The sequence below is a fragment of the Bombina bombina genome, chromosome 1, assembly GCF_027579735.1.
Source record: "Bombina bombina isolate aBomBom1 chromosome 1, aBomBom1.pri, whole genome shotgun sequence".
Lineage (NCBI taxonomy): Eukaryota > Metazoa > Chordata > Amphibia > Anura > Bombinatoridae > Bombina > Bombina bombina.
In genome coordinates, this window is record NC_069499.1 from 25,134,351 (window position 1) to 25,157,169 (window position 22,819).

Consider the following 22,819-nt stretch of genomic DNA (forward strand, 5'->3'; position numbering starts at 1 on the left):
TGCGCGCCAGTCAACCAATAGACTTGTGTCCTTATTAGCTCAGCAGCATCAGTTGTTTACTGGTTATTTGTTTTTATGCATTAGGAGATGCGCGTCAGACAACCAATAGACTTGTGTCCTTATTAACCAGTAAACAACTGATGCTGCTGAGCTTTTTGTTTTTATGCATGAGGAGATGCGCGTCAGTCAACCAATAGACTTTTTAAATGATCACTGTGCAAGTCTTTTGAGATTACGTCTAATAGCCAATGTATTTGTTCTCTTTGTATCCTTTGTTCTAAAGCAGACCTAACTAGGCTCAGAAACAGCAATGAACTACATTTAGATGGCTGCTGATGGGTGGCTACAAACATGTCTCTAGTCATTGGCCCACCAGATGTGTTCAGCTAGTGGTGTACTGCTGCTCTTGTAAGGATTAAACATACAGCAATAATATAATGTTCCCTTTAACTGTTTCTATGCAAACATATCTAACATATTAAAGTGATGGTAAATCCGAGCGTTTAATAAACTGTAGTTTGAGTCATCACTTATTAAAAACAGGGTGGTAAACTCACAGCGCTCTTCTTCAATGAAGTGACGATTTCACCTCTAAACCAATAGCTGTCTGTGTCATCTGACAGTGTTCTGTATCCTAGCACCGCTCTTGGTTTAGAGGTGGAAACTTCACCTCATTGGTAAAGAGCGCTGTGTTGTGGGCGGCTGGAGGCTCTGACTTTAGTGAGCTGCCGCGGCACAGACACGGGGAGTTTAGCACTTTTTTTTGTTAATGGGATATGAAACCCAGTTATTTCCTCTCACGATTCAAATAGAGCAGCAATGTTAAGCAACTTTCTAATTTACTGCTATTATCAATTTGAATTTGTTTACTTGGTATCGTTATTTGAAAAGCAGGAATGTAAGCTTAGGAGCCGGATCATTTGTGGTTCAGCACATGTGTAACTCTTGCTGATTGGTGGCTGAATGTAAGAAAAATCGATAATAGGAGAAGATGAAAAAGTTGCATAAAATCTGAATCATACAATAAATAATGTGGGTTTCATGTCCCTTTAATAAGTGATGACTGAAACTACAGTTTATTTTTAGTGATGGTAAATCCTAGTTAAGTAGAGCTCTTTAATACACACAGAGTGTAAAACTATAATGACACTGCATACCATGCTCTGTTTTGTATAAAGGGATTTAGGTACATACCATGCTCTGTTTTGTATAAAGGGATTTAGGTACATACCATGCTCTGTTTTGTATAAAGGGATTTAGGTACATACCATGCTCTGTGTTGTATAAAGGGATTTAGGTACATACCGTGCTCTGTGTTGTATAAAGGGATTTAGGTACATACCGTGCTCTGTGTTGTATAAAGGGATTTAGGTACATACCGTGCTCTGTGTTGTATAAAGGGATTTAGGTACATACCATGCTCTGTTTTGTATAAAGGGATTTAGGTACATACCATGCTCTGTGTTGTATAAAGGGATTTAGGTACATACCGTGCTCTGTTTTGTATAAAGGGATTTAGGTACATACCGTGCTCTGTTTTGTATAAAGGGATTTAGGTACATACCATGCTCTGTCTTGTATAAAGGGATTTAGGTACATACCATGCTCTGTGTTGTATAAAGGGATTTAGGTACATACCGTGCTCTGTGTTGTATAAAGGGATTTAGGTACATACCGTGCTCTGTTTTGTATAAAGGGATTTAGGTACATACCATGCTCTGTTTTGTATAAAGGGATTTAGGTACATACCATGCTCTGTGTTGTATAAAGGGATTTAGGTACATACCATGCTCTGTTTTGTATAAAGGGATTTAGGTACATACCATGCTCTGTTTTGTATAAAGGGATTTAGGTACATACCATGCTCTGTGTTGTATAAAAGGATTTAGGTACATACCGTGCTCTGTGTTGTATAAAGGGATTTAGGTACATACCATGCTCTGTGTTGTATAAAGGGATTTAGGTACATACCGTGCTCTGTTTTGTATAAAGGGATTTAGGTACATACCATGCTCTGTGTTGTATAAAGGGATTTAGGTACATACCGTGCTCTGTGTTGTATAAAGGGATTTAGGTACATACCGTGCTCTGTTTTGTATAAAGGGATTTAGGTACATACCATGCTCTGTCTTGTATAAAGGGATTTAGGTACATACCATGCTCTGTGTTGTATAAAGGGATTTAGGTACATACCGTGCTCTGTTTTGTATAAAGGGATTTAGGTACATACCATGCTCTGTGTTGTATAAAGGGATTTAGGTACATACCGTGCTCTGTGTTGTATAAAGGGATTTAGGTACATACCATGCTCTGTGTTGTATAAAGGGATTTAGGTACATACCGTGCTCTGTGTTGTATAAAGGGATTTAGGTACATACCGTGCTCTGTTTTGTATAAAGGGATTTAGGTATATATCGTGCTCTGTTTTGTATAAAGGGATTTAGGTACATATCGTGCTCTGTGTTGTATAAATGGATTTAGGTACATACCGTGCTCTGTTGTGTATAAAGGGATTTAGGTACATACCATGCTCTGTGTTGTATAAAGGGATTTAGGTACATACCATGCTCTGTTTTGTATAAAGGGATTTAGGTACATATCGTGCTCTGTGTTGTATAAATGGATTTAGGTACATACCGTGCTCTGTTTTGTATAAAGGGATTTAGGTACATACCATGCTCTGTGTTGTATAAAGGGATTTAGGTACATACCATGCTCTGTTTTGTATAAAGGGATTTAGGTACATACCATGCTCTGTTTTGTATAAAGGGATTTAGGTACACACTGATTCTGATTCAGATAGAACAGCAATTTTAAACAACTTTCCTATTTACGTCTGTTAGCTAATTTGCTTCATTCTCTCGATATCCTTTGTTGAAAAGCATACCTAGGTAGGGTCCGAAGCAGTAATGCACTACTGAAAGTGACAGTAGCTGCTGATTAGTGGCTGCACATATATGCCTCTTGTCATTGGCTCATCTGATGTGTTCAGCTAGCTCCCAGTAGTGCATTGCTGCTCCTTCGGCAAAGGATACCAAGAGAATGAAGTAAAAGTAAGTTGGAAAGTTATTTAAAGCTGTATGTTCTATCAAAATCATGAAAGAAAAAAACATAAATTATGCTTACCTGAGAGTCCACGGCTTCATGCATTACTTTTAAGAAAAAAGAACCTGGCCACCAGGAGGAGGCAAAGACACCCCAGCCAAAGGCTTAAATACCTCCCCCACTCCCCTCATCCCCCAGTCATTCTGCTGAGGGAACAAGGAACAGTAGGAGAAATATAAGGGTATAAATGGTGCCAGAAGATTAATTAAATTTAGGTCCGTCCACTGGAGTTACAGGCAGGAGCCGTGGACTCTCCTCCCCACGATGGAAATAAAATTATCAGGTAAGCATAATTTTTCCATCTAAAGGGGAGGAGAGTCCACGGCTTCATTCATTACTTTTGGGAAACATATACCCAAGCTTTAGAGGACAATGAATGAAACCGGGAGTGTAAAAGGAGGACCCTAATCTGAGGGCACCACAGCCTGCAAAACCCTTCTCCCAAAAACGTCCGCAGAAGCAAAAACGTCAAATTTATAAAACTTTGTAAAAGTTTGTAAGGAGGATAGCCGCCTTACAGATCTGCTCCATAGAGGCCTCATTCTTGAAAGCCGAGACGAAGCCACAGCTCTAGTTGAAGCCGTGATCCTCTGAGGAGGTTTATGTCCCGCAGTCTCATAAGCAAAGCGAATCAAACTCCTCAACCAAAAAGACAAAGAAGTAGAAGAGGCCCTCTGCCCCTTGCGCTTCTCGGCATACACCACAAAAAGAGATGTAGACTGTCTAAAATGCTTTGTAGCCTGAAGATAGAACCAGGGAACTCTTTCCTGAGTTGATCTTCCAACCGTGAGATTGGAGCAAGAAAAGAAGAGCCCTTGAATGCTCCTCTGCGAGGCTGAACGACGGTGCCTAGACTAGGATGTCATCCAAATAGGGCACCACAGAAATGCCCCTGGATCTGGCCACTGCAAGTAGCGCCCCCAGAACCTTTACAGATCTGCTCCATAGAGGCCTCATTCTTGAAGGCCGAGACGAAGCCACAGCTTTAGTTGAAGCCGTGATCCTCTGAGGAGGTTTATGTCCCGCAGTCTCATAAGCCAAGCGAATCAAACTCCTCAACCAAAAAGACAAAGAAGTAGAAGAGGCCCTCTGCCCCTTGCGCTTCTCGGCATACACCACAAAAAGAGATGTAGACTGTCTAAAATCCTTTGTAGCCTGAAGATAGAACCAGGGAACTCTTTCCTGAGTTGATCTTCCAACCGTGAGATTGGAGCAAGAAAAGAAGAGCCCTCGAATGCTCCTCTGCGAGGCTGAACGATGGTGCCTAGACTAGGATGTCATCCAAATAGGGCGCCACAGAAATGCCCCTGGATCTGGCCACTGCAAGTAGCGCCCCCAGAACCTTTGTGAAGACACTTGGGGACGTCGCCAGACCGAAAGGAAGGGCCACAAACTGGAAGTGTTGGTCCAGAAACGCAAATCTTAGGAACTTGAAATGGTCCCTGTGAATTGGAACATGAAGGTAAGCATCCTTCAAGTCTATTGTCGTCATGAACTGCCCCTCTTGAACTAGAGGCAGAATTGATCTCATCGTTTCTATTCTGAACGACGGAACAGCCAGAAACTTGTTTTAACACTTTAGGTCCAGAATCGTGCCGAACATGTTCTCCTTCTTTGGAACCACAAAAAGATATGAATAGTACCCTAGACCCCTTTCTACTTGGGGTAATGGTACGATAAAACCTAGAGAGGAGAGATCCCTCACACATTCTAGAAAGGCCTCTCTCTTTTCCAGTCTTGAAGACAGGTTTGACAGGAGAAATCTGCCCCTGGGCAGATGGGACCTGAATCCTATCCTGTAACCCTGGGCGACAACCTCCAGTACCTAAGGGTCCTGAAAATCCTGCAACCAGGCTTCGGAAAAGAGAGACAATCTGCCCTATACTTGGTCCGGAGACCAGTCGGGGGACGCTCATTCATGCCGATTTTGTCTCAGCGGGCTTCTTGTTCTGCTTAGACTTGTTCCAAGACTGAGCAGGCTTCCAAGTCCCCGTGGACTGATCCGCTTTCGCGGCGGGCTGTTGGCGCTGGGCCTTGTCCGTACGAAAGGGATGAAAAGTAAATCCTTTAGGCTTAGCCTTCTTACTCTGCGGTAGGAAAGCTCCCTTGCCTCTTGTAACCGTAGATATTATCGAATCCAGTTCTGGACCGAACATAATCTTTCCTTGAAAAGGCAGAGACAACAGTCTCGACTTAGAGGTCATGTCCACAGACCAAGACTTTAGCCACAGAGTCCTGCAAGCTAAAACGGAGAATCCTGAAACCTTTACGTTCAGGCGAATAATTTGCATATTGGCCTCACAAATGAAAGAATTGGCAACCCTCAACGCCTTAATCTTATCCTGTATCTCGTCGATGGAAGTCTCCCTCTCGACCATATCACACAGGAATTCACACCAATATGTTGCAGCTCCGGAAACCGCGGCCACAGCCGCTGCCGGTTGAAAAACAAACCCTGTGTGCTGAAACATTTTCCTTAACATGTTTTCCAACTTTTTATCCATGGGCTCTTTAAACGACAAACTATCCTTGAGAGGAATAGTTGTCCACCTCGCGAGCGTGGAAATAGCACCATCCACCTTAGGGACAGCCCCCCACAGCTCGAGCTGAGAGTCCGGGACGGGGAACAGTTTCTTAAAGGAAGAGGAAGGGTAAAAGGAAGAACCTAATCGCTCCAATTTATTCTTAATAATATTAGCCATATTAACAGGAACCAGGAAGGTCTGAGGCACCACCCTGTCCTCGTATACCTTATCATGCTTAGGAATCGAAGGTTCGTCCGGAAGCTTCTGTTCCGGGACCTCCAGAGTAGCAAGCACTTGCTTCAGCCAAAAGTGCAAATTCTCTATCCTAAACCTAAAGTCAGGCTCCTCCGCAGCCGGAGGATGAGATGACACGGACTCCGACCCAGAAGGAGCCTCCTCCGAAGAATCGGAGTGGGCCTCATCATTGTATAACGCCTCTGATATTTCCATAGGCATAGACAACCCCTAGGCCGGACAGCTATGATACGCCCTACGCTTGCGCTTAGCAGAATGTGGTAAGGCATGGATCACTTTTGATACCGCCGTTTGCAGTTGATCCGCAAAATCTGACGGCCAACAAATCTCTCCTGTAGGAGTAATGGTTGGACCCTGGGGCATTGCATGTGCACTCGGAGATGAAAGCAGGGAACACAGCTCACGGGACAGGGAACCCTCAGAGGTGGACGGCTCAGTAGTACTAGACATCCCTTTATTTTTAGATGTTGCAACTTTATCAAGGCATGTGGAACATAGTTGAGCAGGCTGACCTACAAGAACCTCCTCACAATAAACACAGGAATGAGACTTTGTTAAAGAGGGAGTACCCTCTAACGCATCAGAGTCCTCCATAGCTTGCGCTTTTATTATGGACTAGATTTAACTTAATAAATAGGCACCTTTATACTCCAATGGCCGGGGCACTCACTACCTCCTATGACCCGGACTACAGAAACCGCTTCATCTCCTGCACCGCAGATCAACAGAGGAAGTGGAGACCGCCACCCTGGTCACATGGGATGCCTCGCACCCCTGCACTAAGGCGAAAACGCGCCAAAACCGGCCGCGCAAACACTCCTGGAAGTCAACCTGAAAGTTCCACCATTGCCAGAGCCTCATCTCGCACATGACGCAGCAATCACACAATAAACAATATCATGTATAAACCCCCACACTGTTCAACAATCCCCTTACCAGGAATATTAACCTTTGATTCCATAAGATAAAAGGCGCCACACTGTGACCCTGTCTTCTGTGTCATCATTATGTATAAAAAATTAAACAATCTTACCAGAATCTATGCCGTGGAACAGGAACACGGCCCTTCAAGTGTGACAGGTAGAAGCATGGACTTGAGTGCAGAAAGCAGGCAGCGAATCTTGTCAACACTGATTGCTTGTGGAGCGGTTAATATTAGTCGGGATGGTTTTGCAGAAAAACTCTCCCTGCATCTCCGGCCTCTAACATTCATCCATGCTCTCAATGAGAGGCTGACAGGACTGCTTAAAACTCCAGTCCCATTCTGAAGAGTACTACCCTCCATAAGAGACTACTCCGAATCTTCAGCACTTCTCTGCCATCCTCCTGTGACGAAAGGCAAAGAATGACTGGGGGATGAGGGGAGTGGGGGAGGTATTTAAGCCTTTGGCTGGGGTGTCTTTGCCTCCTCCTGGTGGCCAGGTTCTTTATTCTCAAAAGTAATGAATGAAGCCGTGGACTCTCCTCCCCTTTAGATGGAAATTGTGTTTCATGTTTCTTTAACAAGAAATGCGTACTTATATGTAACTAATATTACTGTATGAATCCTTATTGGTTAAAAAGGAAACCTCTCTATTAGCCTCTCAAGAAAAACATTTATTCTGCAAAGCAACATCATTTAAACCCCCCCCAACTAAATACATTTTAAAATACCCTCTATAAGATGGGACAACTTTTAGTACAGCCTCTTTTTGAATGCCTGAATGCCTAAAGAAAACTTTAATATCCCAAAATATATTGAGCTAAACGTAACAATAACGTGTGACCTGTTAACATCAAATGTAAAGTATTTTTCTCTAGAAATAACTGTGTTCTCCGCACCTCATACATCTGCTGCTGATCCTTCAGAGCGTTTAATGTCCCAGCGATTCCCGACGTCACGCTGCTCTCCATTTTTTCTAGAGTTTGCACCCAGGTTTTGTAGTTGTGAATAAAGTTATTTCTTTCCAGTTGCTCCATTTGATGATCTCTGCAAAACAGACACTGTAGCGGTTAGGCCTCGTATGTTTACTGCTCACCCCAGCAGTCACTAAAATGGTTTATAGGTCTAAGCCCCAGTATCTCCCTATAATGATTATTCAAATTATGACCCTTCTTATATTTTTTTTATTATTTACAAATAGTTGTGTTATAATTTTGAAGGAAAAAAGTGGGAAATCGTAAAAAAATATATTAGATTATTTGTCGATAAATCTTAGAGAAAGATTTCCTGGTTCACCTTTACAGAAAACGCAGATATATAACAAATCAGCGAGCATTATTTTACGTTATAGACACAGGTACATTACACGTAGCGAATAATTACAACAGCCGCGATACTAAAAGGCAGAATTTCGTTACTAGGATTTGACTCAGGTTTACGTCTAAGTGCACAGATATTTAGTATGAATTATAGGTTGGTTCTTACTTGCATTCCTCCAGAACAGTTGCTGCTGTTTTAGCCCATGCACGATTTACGTCTTGTAGCGTCATGAGTGTGTGGTCATCAAGCGGCAAGGTAAAGCTTTCCTCATTCAAGCGTTCAATGTCAGGGGACAGTTCACTCAGCTTCAACAGGTGCTGCTGTTACACAAAAACGTAATCACAAAAGGTAAACGTGTGACTTCAAAATTCACCAAATTACAGTTTCAGATTTTCCAATTAATCATAAATAATACATTCCGTAAAATGTAGAAAGTAAGAATGTAATATTAGATAAATGCTGTATAAGGTGAATAGACTTCCAGCAAAGGAGGTATAAATAAATACATGAAAGGTGTTTAAGAATAAATAAGCAGCTGTTAAGAAATCATTGCATTCAAAACAGCTGCATGAGCACCCTTTTAAATTGGCTGGATTCTCTCTCCTACCTTACGGCTAGATTTAGAGTTGGGCGGTAGCCGTGAAAACCAGCGTTAGAGGCTCCTAACGCTGGTTTTTACCGCCCTCTGGTATTTGGAGTCAGTCAGGAAAGGGTCTAACGCTCACTTTGCAGCCGCGACTTTTCCATACCGCAGATCCCCCTACGCCATTTGCGTATCCTATCTTTTCAATGGGATCTTCCTAACGCCGGTATTTAGAGTCGTGGCTGAAGTGAGCGTTAGAAATCTAACGACAAAACTCCAGCCGCAGAAAAAAGTCAGTAGTTAAGAGCTTTCTGGGCTAACGCCGGTTCATAAAGCTCTTAACTACTGTGCTCTAAAGTACACTAACACCCATAAACTACCTATGTACCCCTAAACTGAGGTCCCCCCACATCGCCGCCACTCTATTAAATTTTTTTAACCCCTAATCTGCCGACCGCACACCGCTGCCACCTACGTTATCCCTATGAACCCCTAATCTGCTGCCCCTAACACCGCCGACCCCTATATTATATTTATTAACCCCTAATCTGCCGCCCCCAACGTCGCCGCCACCTACCTACAATTATTAACCCCTAATCTGCCGACTGGAGCTCACCGCTACTATAATAAATGTATTAACCCCTAATCCGCCTCACTCCCGCCTCAATAACCCTATAATAAATAGTATTAACCCCTAATCTGCCCTCCCTAACATCGCCGACACCTAACTTCAAACATTAACCCCTAATCTGCCGACCGGAGCTCACCGCTATTCTAATATTCTAATAAATTTTTTAACCCCTAAAGCTAAGTCTAACCCTAACACTAACACCCCCATAAGTTAAATATAATTTTTATCTAACAAAATAAATTAACTCTTATTAAATAAATTATTCCTATTTAAAACTAAAAACTTACCTGTAAAATAAACCCTAATATAGCTACAATATAAATTATAATTATATTGTAGCTATTTTAGGATTAATATTTATTTTACAGGCAACTTTGTATTTATTTTAACCAGGTACAATAGCTATTAAATAGTTAATAACTATTTCATAGTTACCTAGTTAAAATAATTACAAAATTACCTGTAAAATAAATCCTAACCTAAGTTACAATTAAACCTAACACTACACTATCAATAAATTAATTAAATAAACTACCTACAATTAAACCTAACACTACACTATCAATAAATTAATTAAATAAAATACCTACAAATAACTACAATTAAATAAACTAACTAAAGTACAAAAAATAAAAAAGAACTAAGTTACAAAAAATAAAAAAATATTTACAAACATTAGAAAAATATTACAACAATTTTAAACTAATTACACCTACTCTAAGCCCCGTAATAAAATAACAAAGACCCCCAAAATAAAAAAATGCCCTACCCTATTCTAAATTAAAAAAGTTCAAAGCTCTTTTACCTTACCAGCCCTGAAAAGGGCCCTTTGCGGGGCATGCCCCAAATAATTCAGCTCTTTTGCCTGTAAATAAAAACATACAATACCCCCCCCCCAACATTACAACCCACCACCCACATACCCCTAATCTAACCCAAACCCCCCTTAAATAAACCTAACACTAAGCCCCTGAAGATCTTCCTACCTTATCTTCACCATGCCAGGTTCACCGATCCGTCCTCGGAAGTCTTGATCCAAGCCTCCGAAGTGTTGATCCAAGCCCAAGCGGGGGGCTGAAGAGTGACGTCTATCCTCCGGCTGAAGTCTTGATCCAAGCGGGCAGAAGAGGACATCCGGACCGGCAAACATCTTCTTCCAAGCCGCATCTTCTATGTTCTTCAATCCGATGACGACCGGCTGATCTTCAAGACCTCCAGCGCGGATCCATCCATCTTCACCGACGACTTCCCGACGAATGACGGTTCCTTTAAGGGACGTCATCCAAGATGGCGTCCCTCGAATTCCGATTGGCTGATAGGATTCTATCAGCCAATCGGAATTAAGGTAGGAATATTCTGATTGGCTGATGGAATCAGCCAATCAGATTCAAGTTCAATCCGATTGGCTGATCCAATCAGCCAATCAGATTGAGCTTGCATTCTATTGGCTGATGTGAACCTGGCATGGTGAAGATAAGGTAGGAAGATCTTCAGGGGCTTAGTGTTAGGTTTATTTAAGGGGGGTTTGGGTTAGATTAGGGGTATGTGGGTGGTGGGTTGTAATGTTGGGGGGGGGTATTGTATGTTTTTATTTACAGGCAAAAGAGCTGAATTCTTTGGGGCATGCCCCGCAAAGGGCCCTGTTCAGGGCTGGTAAGGTAAAAGAGCTTTGAACTTTTTTAATTTAGAATAGGGTAGGGCATTTTTTTATTTTGGGGGGCTTTGTTATTTTATTAGGGGGCTTAGAGTAGGTGTAATTAGTTTAAAATTGTTGTAATATTTTTCTAATGTTTGTAAATATTTTTTTATTTTTTGTAACTTAGTTCTTTTTTATTTTTTGTACTTTAGTTTATTTAATTGTATTTAATTGTAGGTATTTTATTTAATTAATTTATTGATAGTGTAGTGTTAGGTTTAATTGTAGATAATTGTAGGTAGTTTATTTAATTAATGTAATGATAGTGTAGTGTTAGGTTTAATTGTAACTTAGGTTAGGATTTATTTTACAGGTAATTTTGTAATTATTTTAACTATTTTAGCTATTAAATAGTTATTAACTATTTAATAGCTATTGTACCTGTTTAAAATAATTACAAAGTTGCCTGTAAAATAAATATTAATCCTAAAATAGCTACAATATAATTATTATTTATATTGTAGCTATATTAGGTTTTTTTTTACAGGTAAGTATTTAGCTTTAAATAGGAATAATTTATTTAATAAGAGTTAATTTATTTAGTTAGATTTAAATTATATTTAACTTAGGGGGGTGTTAGTGTTAGACTTAGCTTTAGGGGTTAATCCATTTATTAGACTAGCGGCGAGATCCGATCGGCAGATTAGGGGTTAATTATTGTAGGTAGCTGGCGGCGACGTTATGGGGGGCAGATTAGGGGTTAATAAATATAATATAGGGGTCGGCGGTGTTAGGGGCAGCAGATTAGGGGTACATAACTATAATGTATGTTGCGGCGGTATACGGAGCGGCAGATTAGGGGTTAAAAATAATATGCAGGGGTCAGCGATAGTGGCATGTTAGGGGTTAATAAGTGTAAGGTTAGGGGTACATGTTAGAGTGTTAGGTGCAGACGTAGGAAGTGTTTCCCCATAGAAAACAATGGGGCTGCGTTAGGAGCTGAACGCTGCTTTTTTGCAGGTGTTAGGTTTTTTTTCAGCTCAAACTGCCCCATTGTTTTCTATGGGGGAATCGTGCACGAGAACGTTTTTGAAGCTGGCCGCGTCCGTAAGCAACGCTGGTATTTAGAGCTGCAGTGGCGGTAAATATGCTCTACGCTCCTTTTTTGGAGCCTAACGCAGCCATTCCGTGAACTCTAAATACCAGCGGTATTTAAAAGGTGCAGGGGAAAAAAAGCACGCGTAGCTAACGCACCCCTTTGGCCGCAGAACTCTAAATCTAGCCGTTAATTAGGAGGTTGATTTATGCTGCTGCCTAGATGAGATTTGTAAACAATTGAATACCTTTTAATTGTTAAACAAAGGCAAAATACCTCATTTAAATATAAGCTAATATAAAAGATTATTTGTTTAAATTTAAAAAAACAAAGTATAATATATAATCAGTTATAATTCCTGCTGTATATTAGTGCCTCCTATATTTACTTTCAAGTGGTTTCTAATCTATTTTTTATAACACTTGTGGTGGTTTATTAATGAAATTCAGGCATTGCACATATTTCACTGGAGGACAATTTATATTTAATCACTATAGACATTTATCAGAAGCGCATTTCTAATGAGAAAGACAATCAAATCTGCCCATCTATTCTTCTGAAATCTGCAATATGTCCAACACCAAATCAAGAACCTTCTCTTTATTAAGCTAAATAAAACATATAGGGTGCGTGTTCAATGGCGGCCGCGGCGGGGTAAAAAGAGAAAACTATTTTAAAAAAAAGTTTCTAATTTACTTCTATTATCAAATTTGCTTTCTTCTCATGTTATTCTTTGTTGAAGAGATATCTAGATAGGTAGCGTGCAAATGCCTGAAGCACTACATGACAGGAAATAGTGCTACCATGTAGATGCCTCTCTTGCTAATGTATAACATCTTATGGAACTCTCTGCCTCGCTCCACAAAAATCTCCCCTATCGTAGGACCTGAACGAAATGAGAATTTTATTACACTATAAAGTTTGTATTTTATTTTATCATATTGTCTGTAGAAAAACAAATCAGCACAGCTGCAATATTAATTTCTAATGTTTTCTTGGTTGTATATAAAAAACAAGGTCTAAAATAATGTTTTATTTCACTTTTAACCTATAAATATAGCGAACAGCAATAAGTGCATTTCAGAACCAATAATGAGATATTAAATTAAATTAAACAAACCTTGTTTGAATGGAAGACTTACAAACTCAAAACTCAAAAGGGAAAATCAGCGTTTCGCACTATGCGACAAAGCGAACAAGCACTCACCTTCATGACGTCTGGTTTTTGGATTTCTTCCTTCTCTGTAAGTCGCAGCTGCTCCACGACCCCAGCTGATGACTTGATGTGAGTTTGCAGCTTTTCTAGATCAGTCTTAAAAGCTTCGACTTGATTCATAGTTGACTAGAGAGAAATATTTACGAACCGTCACCAAATGTCAAACGATATTAAAAGGGACATAAAAGTAAGTTTTATATATTAATATGAACTGTGAATCTCCTCTGCTGTGGACAGTAATTGGCAGATGTAAATGATCAACCAATAACTTCAAAGCATGGAGAAGCGTCAGGGTTCTGGATTTCATAGAACGCACTCCAGCCTCTCTTGGGGCAGTGAGAAACTACCATTTTCACTTTAAATTACAGAAAAAGTAGACAAATAAATTATGAGATCTATCTATTGTTTTTTTTTAGCCAACTCATTCAGCTTATTTATCTGCCAAGGGATATATTGCTATATTGATTGATATTGTACCTTCAGTTCTGAAGCTTTCAAACAAACGTTCCTTTTTAAGTGCGCTATCCTCTGGGAAGAGCGGAGCTTTTCGGATACAATAATATCTGAGCTTGCAGGATCCTGAGATATCACCTTTTCTCCCAGCTTGGAAATTGGCACAAAATGTTTTTGGAGTCGCTCAAGAGTTTGTCCCAATTCCTTAATTAAATAAAAAAAAAACATGAAAAATAGAATTGAATTATTTCACATTTCCATATATAATGTCTTTAGTATTTTGATTCCTGCTCCAGAGCATTTTAGTTAGGTTTGTATCTTCCTAGCACACATCTGCTGGTAACTGGCTGAGTGCAGTTTTTGGAACAGAGGTCTGTATCACATTCCTGTGATAATATGCAAATTATTTCCACACCCAGACTAATTAGGTCATTTGCAGGACTGTTCTATCCTGGACAGTTGGGTGAGCAGACGACCTATTCATATGTCAATTCAGACATGTGGCCAAACACTTTAGTTTCTTTTTCCCCAAATTAAACTCTTTAGGTGAAGAGTATTTGTTTTCCCCAAATTAAACTCTTTAGGTGAAGAGTATTTGTTGAGTTATGCTGCAGGATTATAGTAAAGTTGAAATCAGGGGCTGAATAATTTATGTGTCACTCAGAAGAGCAAGGAACCAACCAAATATCTTTTAGGAGTCAGGGTAGAAATATATATTAAAAAAATCCACCAAAATGTTATGAGCCGTATAAACTATAACACATAAGTAATATAAAATGGGTAACAAATAACAAAACTAGACATTTTAAGTGAAATTAAAGAGCGATTTTCTGTGTCAAAATTAAAACTGCAAGATGCACAGAGTAGAGTTGTAAAAAACAAATAAAAATAAACAAGAACAGGGGTGTGCAAATGTCTTAAGCACTGTATATATAGTGGTCAAAGACACGTGCAAGCTCCTGAGCCTAACTCAGTATACTTTCATTTCAAGAAGCTACAACAAAGGAGACCAAGTAATGAGGGAATGTTTATAGCAGAAGTAGATCAGAATGTCTTTACTGTATATATAGTGCTCAAAGACACGTGCACACTCCTGAGCCTAACTCAGTATGCTTTCATTTCAAGAAGCTACAACAAAGGAGACCAAGTAATGAGGGAATGTTTATAGCAGAAGTAGATCAGAATGTCTTTACTGTATATATAGTGCTCAAAGACACGTGCACACTCCTGAGCCTAACTCAGTATGCTTTAATTTCAAGAAGCTACAACAAAGGAGACCAAGTAATGAGGGAATGTTTATAACAGAAGTAGATCAGAATGTCTTTACTGTATATATAGTGCTCAAAGACACGTGCACACTCCTGAGCCTAACTCAGTATGCTTTCATTTGAAGAAGCTACAACAAAGGAGACCAAGTAATGAGGGAATATTTATAACAGAAGTAGATCAGAATGTCTTTACTGTATATATAGTGCTCAAAGACACGTGCACACTCCTGAGCCTAACTCAGTATGCTTTCATTTCAAGAAGCTACAACAAAGGAGACCAAGTAATGAGGGAATGTTTATAGCAGAAGTAGATCAGAATGTCTTTACTGTATATATAGTGCTCAAAGACACGTGCACACTCCTGAGCCTAACTCAGTATGCTTTCATTTGAAGAAGCTACAACAAAGGAGACCAAGTAATGAGGGAATATTTATAACAGAAGTAGATCAGAATGTCTTTACTGTATATATAGTGCTCAAAGACACGTGCACACTCCTGAGCCTAACTCAGTATGCTTTCATTTCAAGAAGCTACAACAAAGGAGACCAAGTAATGAGGGAATGTTTATAGCAGAAGTAGATCAGAATGTCTTTACTGTATATATAGTGCTCAAAGACACGTGCACACTCCTGAGCCTAACTCAGTATGCTTTAATTTCAAGAAGCTACAACAAAGGAGACCAAGTAATGAGGGAATGTTTATAACAGAAGTAGATCAGAATGTCTTTACTGTATATATAGTGCTCAAAGACACGTGCACACTCCTGAGCCTAACTCAGTATGCTTTCATTTGAAGAAGCTACAACAAAGGAGACCAAGTAATGAGGGAATGTTTATAACAGAAGTAGATCAGAATGTCTTTAAAGTTATTCACAGTCTGAATCACAACTTTTCCTTTTGACTTCAGTGTTACATTAAAAGCATGCTGAAAGTTACATTTGCATGATTGGGTTAGTTACAGAGGATGTCACTTTAAGACAATTTTAAATTCACTTTTGTTCTCGTTATTCTTTCTTGTTAAGCATATGTACATAGTGCTACGGAATCTGTTGGCGCTCTACAAATAACCGATAATAATAATATCCTCAGTAGCAGAAGTGCATTACAGGGAGGTAGCTGATAATTGGGGTCACACACATATGCCTTTTGTCATTGGTTCAGCTAGCTCCCAGTGGTGCAATTTTGCTCTGTGTTTAAATGAATGTTTAATGCAGTAGATTTGCAAAATCAACAAATGTATAATAAAAAGACAATGCAATTTACCAGCCCCCATATCATGTGGCAGAAATCAGCCAACCACAGACTCATACTTCTGCGCATGCGCCGTAGAACCTGGTGCTTATAAAAAGACTGTGCACAATTTCCTCTATCTGAATCAGTTAAGTAAGTGTCCTTTCGCAGGGGTTATAGCCCACCTGGGTGTGTTTTTTTTAACAATGTATAGTTTTGCTTATTTTTTTTAATAACATTGTGCTGATTTTTAGACTTCTAACCAAGCCCCACAGTGTCAGCTGCTGTTTTGTAATCTGTTTTTTTGATATGCAAGGAAGGGGGGGTGTCTGCTCTTTCTGCTTTCCCTGCCCCTTTCATTGGGTGTCGCAGCCTAGCCTCATCAACAGAGCTAAACTGGGAGCTTCTAAGTAAGTTTTTAAAAGCTTTATACTGGATTTTTAGACCAGTATCTGCATATTCTTCTTTATAGTAGTGTCTATTACATTCAGTTATATGAAAACTGGTGTATACTGTCCCTTTAATCTGGTAGCAGAGCCATTATATAGCTACATCAGATTGACAAGCCAATAAATACCTATGGAGGACTGGAAGCATTTTTGGAATTTTTATGTCCTGCTCTGGCATTTCGGTGCTGCAGAATACATACTGGCACATTTATGGGATAGACTTATTATTTAAAAAACGGTCTATTATAAATGCAAATGATTTTCTTAAATATATCTATAACCCACACAACATAAATTCACAATTATGTTCATAATTTACAGAAAATACAATTGTTGTAAATAATATTATACTTGTTTATGTAGCTAAAAATAGAAACAGCTACACTGGACCATAAGATAATACCATCTAGACACAATGATCTAAATCTATTAATAAAGATTTAGTTGGGGAAAGTCTAAGTCGTGGTGCGGAGGCTTAGTCTACAGTAGGAGAATTTGTAGCAAGTTCCACGGCAGATTGTAATTACAGCTGTGAGTTAATTCCCACATCCCGCACAGGGGAGGTTGGCACAAATGCCAAAAGAAAGATTAGAAAATAGATAAAAGCTTCAAAGACAGCAAATGTCTGAGACTGGAATGACCTGGAATATGGGCCAGCTGCTGGGGCTCAGACAGTAGCGTTAGGTAGAGAGACAAACGCACAATTACTGAGCCACGCTCCTGTACTGACCAAGAAAAAACATTTCAAATCAGCTCTAAAAAATAATATTTGCTTTGTTTGACTGTTTTCCACAATGCCAGCAAATGGGTTTATTTGTCTCTGACAACTACATTTACAGATTCTTTTCAGCTAAAACAATATCATAAAAACAGATTTCTCTGATCTTTTAAGTGTAAATCGGCACCACCAGAAATGGGAAATGCTGTGAATGATCTAGGGTGGGGTGGTAAACCTTTTTGGGAGTGGGTGCCCAAATTGGTGATCATTTGCTAAAACAAATGACTAGGGTGCCCATGGTAGCTTTTAAAAAATATATTTTTCTAATTAATCCTTTAAGGACCAAAGCAGAATTGCAAGATCACAGTCTGAATTTTATATGAGTAGTAGATTTTTTTCTGACAAATGCTAAAGTTACTTTAATTTTCCTTCCTACTCCATCATGTGACAGCCATCAGCCAATCACAAAAAAACATACATGTACACATATTACATTCTTGCACATGCTCAGTAGGAGCATTGTGATAACGACAGTGAATTAGAGTGGTTTACAACACATTTCAGTTTTGAATAGGATTTTTGCAGTATATAGTAAAATGTATTACCTACATTTAAACACTGCTCAGACGTGTCGTGTAACAATAACCACACTAGCTCTCTGATTCTTTTACAGGAAGCATTTGTGCTTACACATAGGCTTACCAGAAGTCCCACTTTTAATGGGATTGTCCCGGTTTGGAGGCGCTGTCCCAGTGTCCCACCCAGTTGTTGATTCTGTCCCGGTAGGGTTGCCACCTCCAGGTTTCAAATCATGTGTTCTGGTTTCAGACCACCTGAAACCCAGACACATTATTCAAAATGACTGGACTGTGGCTCTCCAGCATAGTTGGATGCTGTTACTTTGTTACATACAGCCCTGCTTAGCTTAACGTTCTTGTCCTTCAAAGGTTACATTTAGTAATACAGGCTGAGTGAGCAGCATAGGGTTTTTTAAATTTTTTTAGTACTACTTGGTTTATTTTTCTAAGAATTTACCCCCCCTTCCTGACCCCTGGTGACATTGCCGGTAATACACCTTTAGGGGAATCATATGGGTATGACTAGGAAGTACAGACAGGCAGGATTTTTGGCCTGGATCTTGCTTTACTTCATGCAGGATAGCATTTTGGCTGTAATCTTCCTGCATTATGGTATAGAGTAGCCTCTTAAACAGCTTTAGCAGGTATGTGTTTCTTTTTTGCTTTCATTCAATGTTGTATTTATGCCTTATCAGTATTTGGCTCTGTTCCTTAATTAGACACATAAAACTAGGCTTACCAGAAGTCCCACTTTTACTGGGATTGTCCCGGTTTGGAGGCTCTGTCCCAGTGTCCCACCCAGTTGTTCATTCTGTCCCAGTAGGGTTGGCACCGCCAGGTTTCAAATCATGTGTCCGTGTTTCAGACCACTTGAAACCCAGACACATTATTCAAAATGACTGGACTGTGGCTCTCCAGCATAGTTGGATGCTGGTACTTTGTTACATACAGCCCTGCTTAGCTTAACGTTTGTGTCCTTCAAAGTTTACATTTAGTAATACAGGCTGAGTGAGCAGCATAGGTTTTTTTTTTTAATTTTGTAGTACTACTTGGTTAATTTTTATAAGAATTTAACACCCCCCGACCCCTGGTGACATTGCCAGTAATACACCTTTAGGGGAATCATATGGGTATGACTAGGAAGTGCAGACAGGCAGGATTTTTGGCCTGGATATTGCTTTACTTCATGCAGGATAGCATTTTGGCTGTAATCTTCCTGCATTATGGTATAGAGTAGCCTCTTAAACAGCTTTAGCAGGTACGTGTTTCTTTTTTACTTTCATTCAATGTTGTATTTATGCCTTATCAGTATTTGGCTCTGTTCCTTAATTAGACACATAAAACACATATTACACTGCAGATATTAAATTGTGAAATTGATAATTATGAAAGTGATAATTATGCTTGCTGTTTTGCATTATTTAGAATCTGAGATTTAGATTAATGACTTATTTGCCATGACAACGTAATGGTGCCTTTTTCACTAGGGGGTGGTGTTATGGTCTATTTAAACTGTGTGATTCACTTGTTTGACTGAGGATGGGTAGAGTATCCACGAAACATTACACACATAAAAGCTACTACTTTAAAAGGACCGGTAATTGCCACACCCCCTTGAGCACGCTCCTGACCACACCCCCACTGGCACTGCACTAGGTGGTCCCAGTTTCACCTCTAAATATTATGGTAAGCCTACTTACACAAGTATATTGCACAACTGCGTCTATAAGATAATAGTGCTGTAGATTTGCTACCCCTGATACAGGGGACTGTTATGAGAACAGGGCTGCAGGAGTAACGCACGTCTGCTCCAAACAGTCCCTGCTTCCCATAATAAGCAGAATATGTAGCATGCAAAATTCAAACAAAAAAACTTTATTGACAAATTACAGGATTCTAAACAAATAAAAAGTACATGTGCATAGACTAAAAGTATCATCATGAATTTACTTGGTCAATATATAATTAAACACTTCTTTGTAATTTCCTGACTTAACCTTCTCACTACTGGCCTTCCTCCTCTCTCTCCCCTTCAATCCATTCTAAATATCTCTGCTAGGTTAATCCACCTTTCCCGCCGCTCTGTATCTGTGAGTCCCTTCACTGTCTCCCCATTCACAGCAGAATTAAACTCAAAATTCTCACCCTGACCTACAAAGCCCTTTACCAATGCTGCCTGCCACTATCTGTCCTCACTCATGAACAAATATACCCCAGCCTGCCCCCTAAGGTCCAACAATGACCTGCTCCTCGCATCTTCTACCATCACCTCCTCCCATGCTAGACCGCAGGACTTTTCTTGTGCGGCACCAACTCACTGCAATGCAGCTCCTTGCGCTGTCAGACTTTCCCCTAATCTGTCCTCCTTTAAATGATCCCTAAAGACATTTTGTTCAGGGAAGCCAACCACCCAACTTAGTAACAAATCAATTCCACTTACCTAATAGTTGCCTTCATCTAAGTCTGTATTAAGATCATTCTCACCCTTGCAGTCCTCACCTCCTGTTTATCACCCTCCTACCCTTCTAGTCTGTAAATTCCCACGGGAATAGAGCCCTCAATTCCTCCTGTATTTGTTTGTCACATGTTGTCTTGTCTCTTACAGGTATTGTATCATTGTTTTATTTAAACAAATTGTACCATTGGATAACGCTGCAGGATACGTTGGCGCTTTATAAATAAAGTATAACAATAATATGATATTAGGTGCACCTACCTGCACATCTTGTACTCTCTGGCTCAGGGTATCGGTAGCTTTGTCCTCGCATATTTTGGAACACAAGAGTTGATAACATTTCACCTCAATAACTTGCAGTTTTAGGATAAACTCTGAGTGTTGGTTATCGTAGGTTTCCCACAGTGGCAGTATTAATTGCGCTGACTGCAAGCGGCTTGTAAGATCTTGATTTGCTGCAACCCACCTGCCGTACAAAGGGTGTGTCAGATTTGCGCCATAACTCCACCACCTCCGAAATTGTTATCCTGCATTATCATGTTAACTTATATGTGCGTCCTATGTTAACTTATGTGTGCGTCCTATGTTAACTTATGTGTGTGTCTTACGTTAACTTATGTGTGTATCTTACGTTAACCTATGTGTGTATCTTACGTTAACTTATGTGGGTGTCTTATGTTAACTCATGTGTATCTTACGTTAACTTATGTGTGTATCTTACGTTAACTTATGTGTGTGTCTTACGTTAACTTATGTGTGTATCTTACGTTAACTTATGTGTGTGTCTTACGTTAACTTAGGTGTGTATCTTACGTTAACTCATGTGTGTATCTTGCGTTAACCTATGTGTGTATCTTACGTTAACCTATGTGTGTATCTTACGTTAACTTATGTGTGTATCTTACGTTAACTCATGTGTGTATCTTACGTTAACCTATGTGTGTATCTTACGTTAACTTATGTGTGTATCTTACGTTAACTCATGTGTGTATCTTACGTTAACTCATGTGTGTATCTTACGTTAACTTATGTGTGTATCTTACATTAACTTATGTGTGTATCTTACGTTAACTCATGTGTGTATCTTACGTTAACCTATGTGTGTATCTTACGTTAACTTATGTGTGTATCTTACGTTAACTCATGTGTGTATCTTACGTTAACTCATGTGTGTATCTTACGTTAACTTATGTGTGTATCTTACGTTAACTTATGTGTGTATCTTACGTTAACTCATGTGTGTATCTTACGTTAACTCATGTGTGTATCTTACGTTAACTCATGTGTGTATCTTACGTTAACTTATGTGTGTATCTTACGTTAACTCATGTGTGTATCTTACGTTAACTCATGTGTGTATCTTACGTTAACTCATGTGTGTATCTTACGTTAACTCATGTGTGTATCTTACGTTAACTTATGTGTGTTTTTTACGTTAACTTATGTGTGTATCTTACGTTAACTTATGTGTGTATCTTACGTTAACTTATGTGTGTATCTTACGTTAACTTATGTGTGTGTCTTACGTTAACTTATGTGTGTATCTTACGTTAACTTATGTGTGTATCTTACGTTAACTTATGTGTGTGTCTTACGTTAACTTATGTGTGTATCCTATGTTAACTTTAAACTGTGCTGTTTTTCAGGATAAATCTGATTACAGTACTTTATTTTCATCCTTAAATGAACAGAAATGTGTTGGTGGAAAAAATAATACATAATAGCGTTAATAATAATTAGAATGGGCTAAATTACAAGTGGCGCACTAAAATATTGCTCCCACATTAACTTGTGAGTGTATTAAAAGTTGAAACCAAGACCCTAATTCACACAATGCTGCATATGCTGCGTCCGCTACTAATCAGTGTATTATATATTGGTTGCTAAAGTAAAACACATACATGAAGATCGTTATTAGCCAGTCTGCCCTTTCTCGCAAAGCCTTGTCTATATAACAGGTGATTAGTATTATGCTGATCTTTACCGTTTGTGCAGATCCGCATACTTCTGTTCCAGCAGTGCAAAAGCAGACGGACTACAGGTGAGCTTCAGCCCGTCCGTACTTGTTCTCAGCGTTGTCCAGCTGTCTTCATATTGCTCCATTTCATCTTGAACAGACTAAAAATAAATAAATGGTGGCTAAAGGAAATATATTACAGAGAGAGAAGCAATCTGCTAATGTATCCCCAAACGCACACAATCTATTTGATTTCTTGGAAGATTCTAGTGCAAACCGCTGAGGCTCTATAGTTTGCACTTTGTGGTCGGTATGTGTAGCGTGTCCCAGGTGCAAGCTTCTTATTGGTGTTCACCACAAAGACAAAACACCAATCAGCATGCTGCTGTGGTGCATAAACAGGTGCCTTACACACTTTACAAG

General features: G+C 39.5%; 1 protein-coding gene across 1 annotated transcript in view; it reads right to left on the reverse strand.

Annotated features, from left to right (window-relative positions):
* The window catches only part of SYNE2 (spectrin repeat containing nuclear envelope protein 2), a 799,180-nt gene that overhangs the window by 137,210 nt on the left and 639,151 nt on the right, over window positions 1-22,819 (reverse strand). Inside the window, exons 85-90 of the mRNA XM_053697281.1 lie at window positions 22,424-22,557; window positions 20,701-20,905; window positions 13,767-13,946; window positions 13,281-13,415; window positions 8,293-8,447; window positions 7,707-7,854 (exon numbers count right to left, since the gene is read on the reverse strand). Coding sequence (XP_053553256.1) covers window positions 7,707-7,854; window positions 8,293-8,447; window positions 13,281-13,415; window positions 13,767-13,946; window positions 20,701-20,905; window positions 22,424-22,557 — 957 coding nt within the window. The remainder of the gene's footprint in view (window positions 1-7,706; window positions 7,855-8,292; window positions 8,448-13,280; window positions 13,416-13,766; window positions 13,947-20,700; window positions 20,906-22,423; window positions 22,558-22,819) is intronic.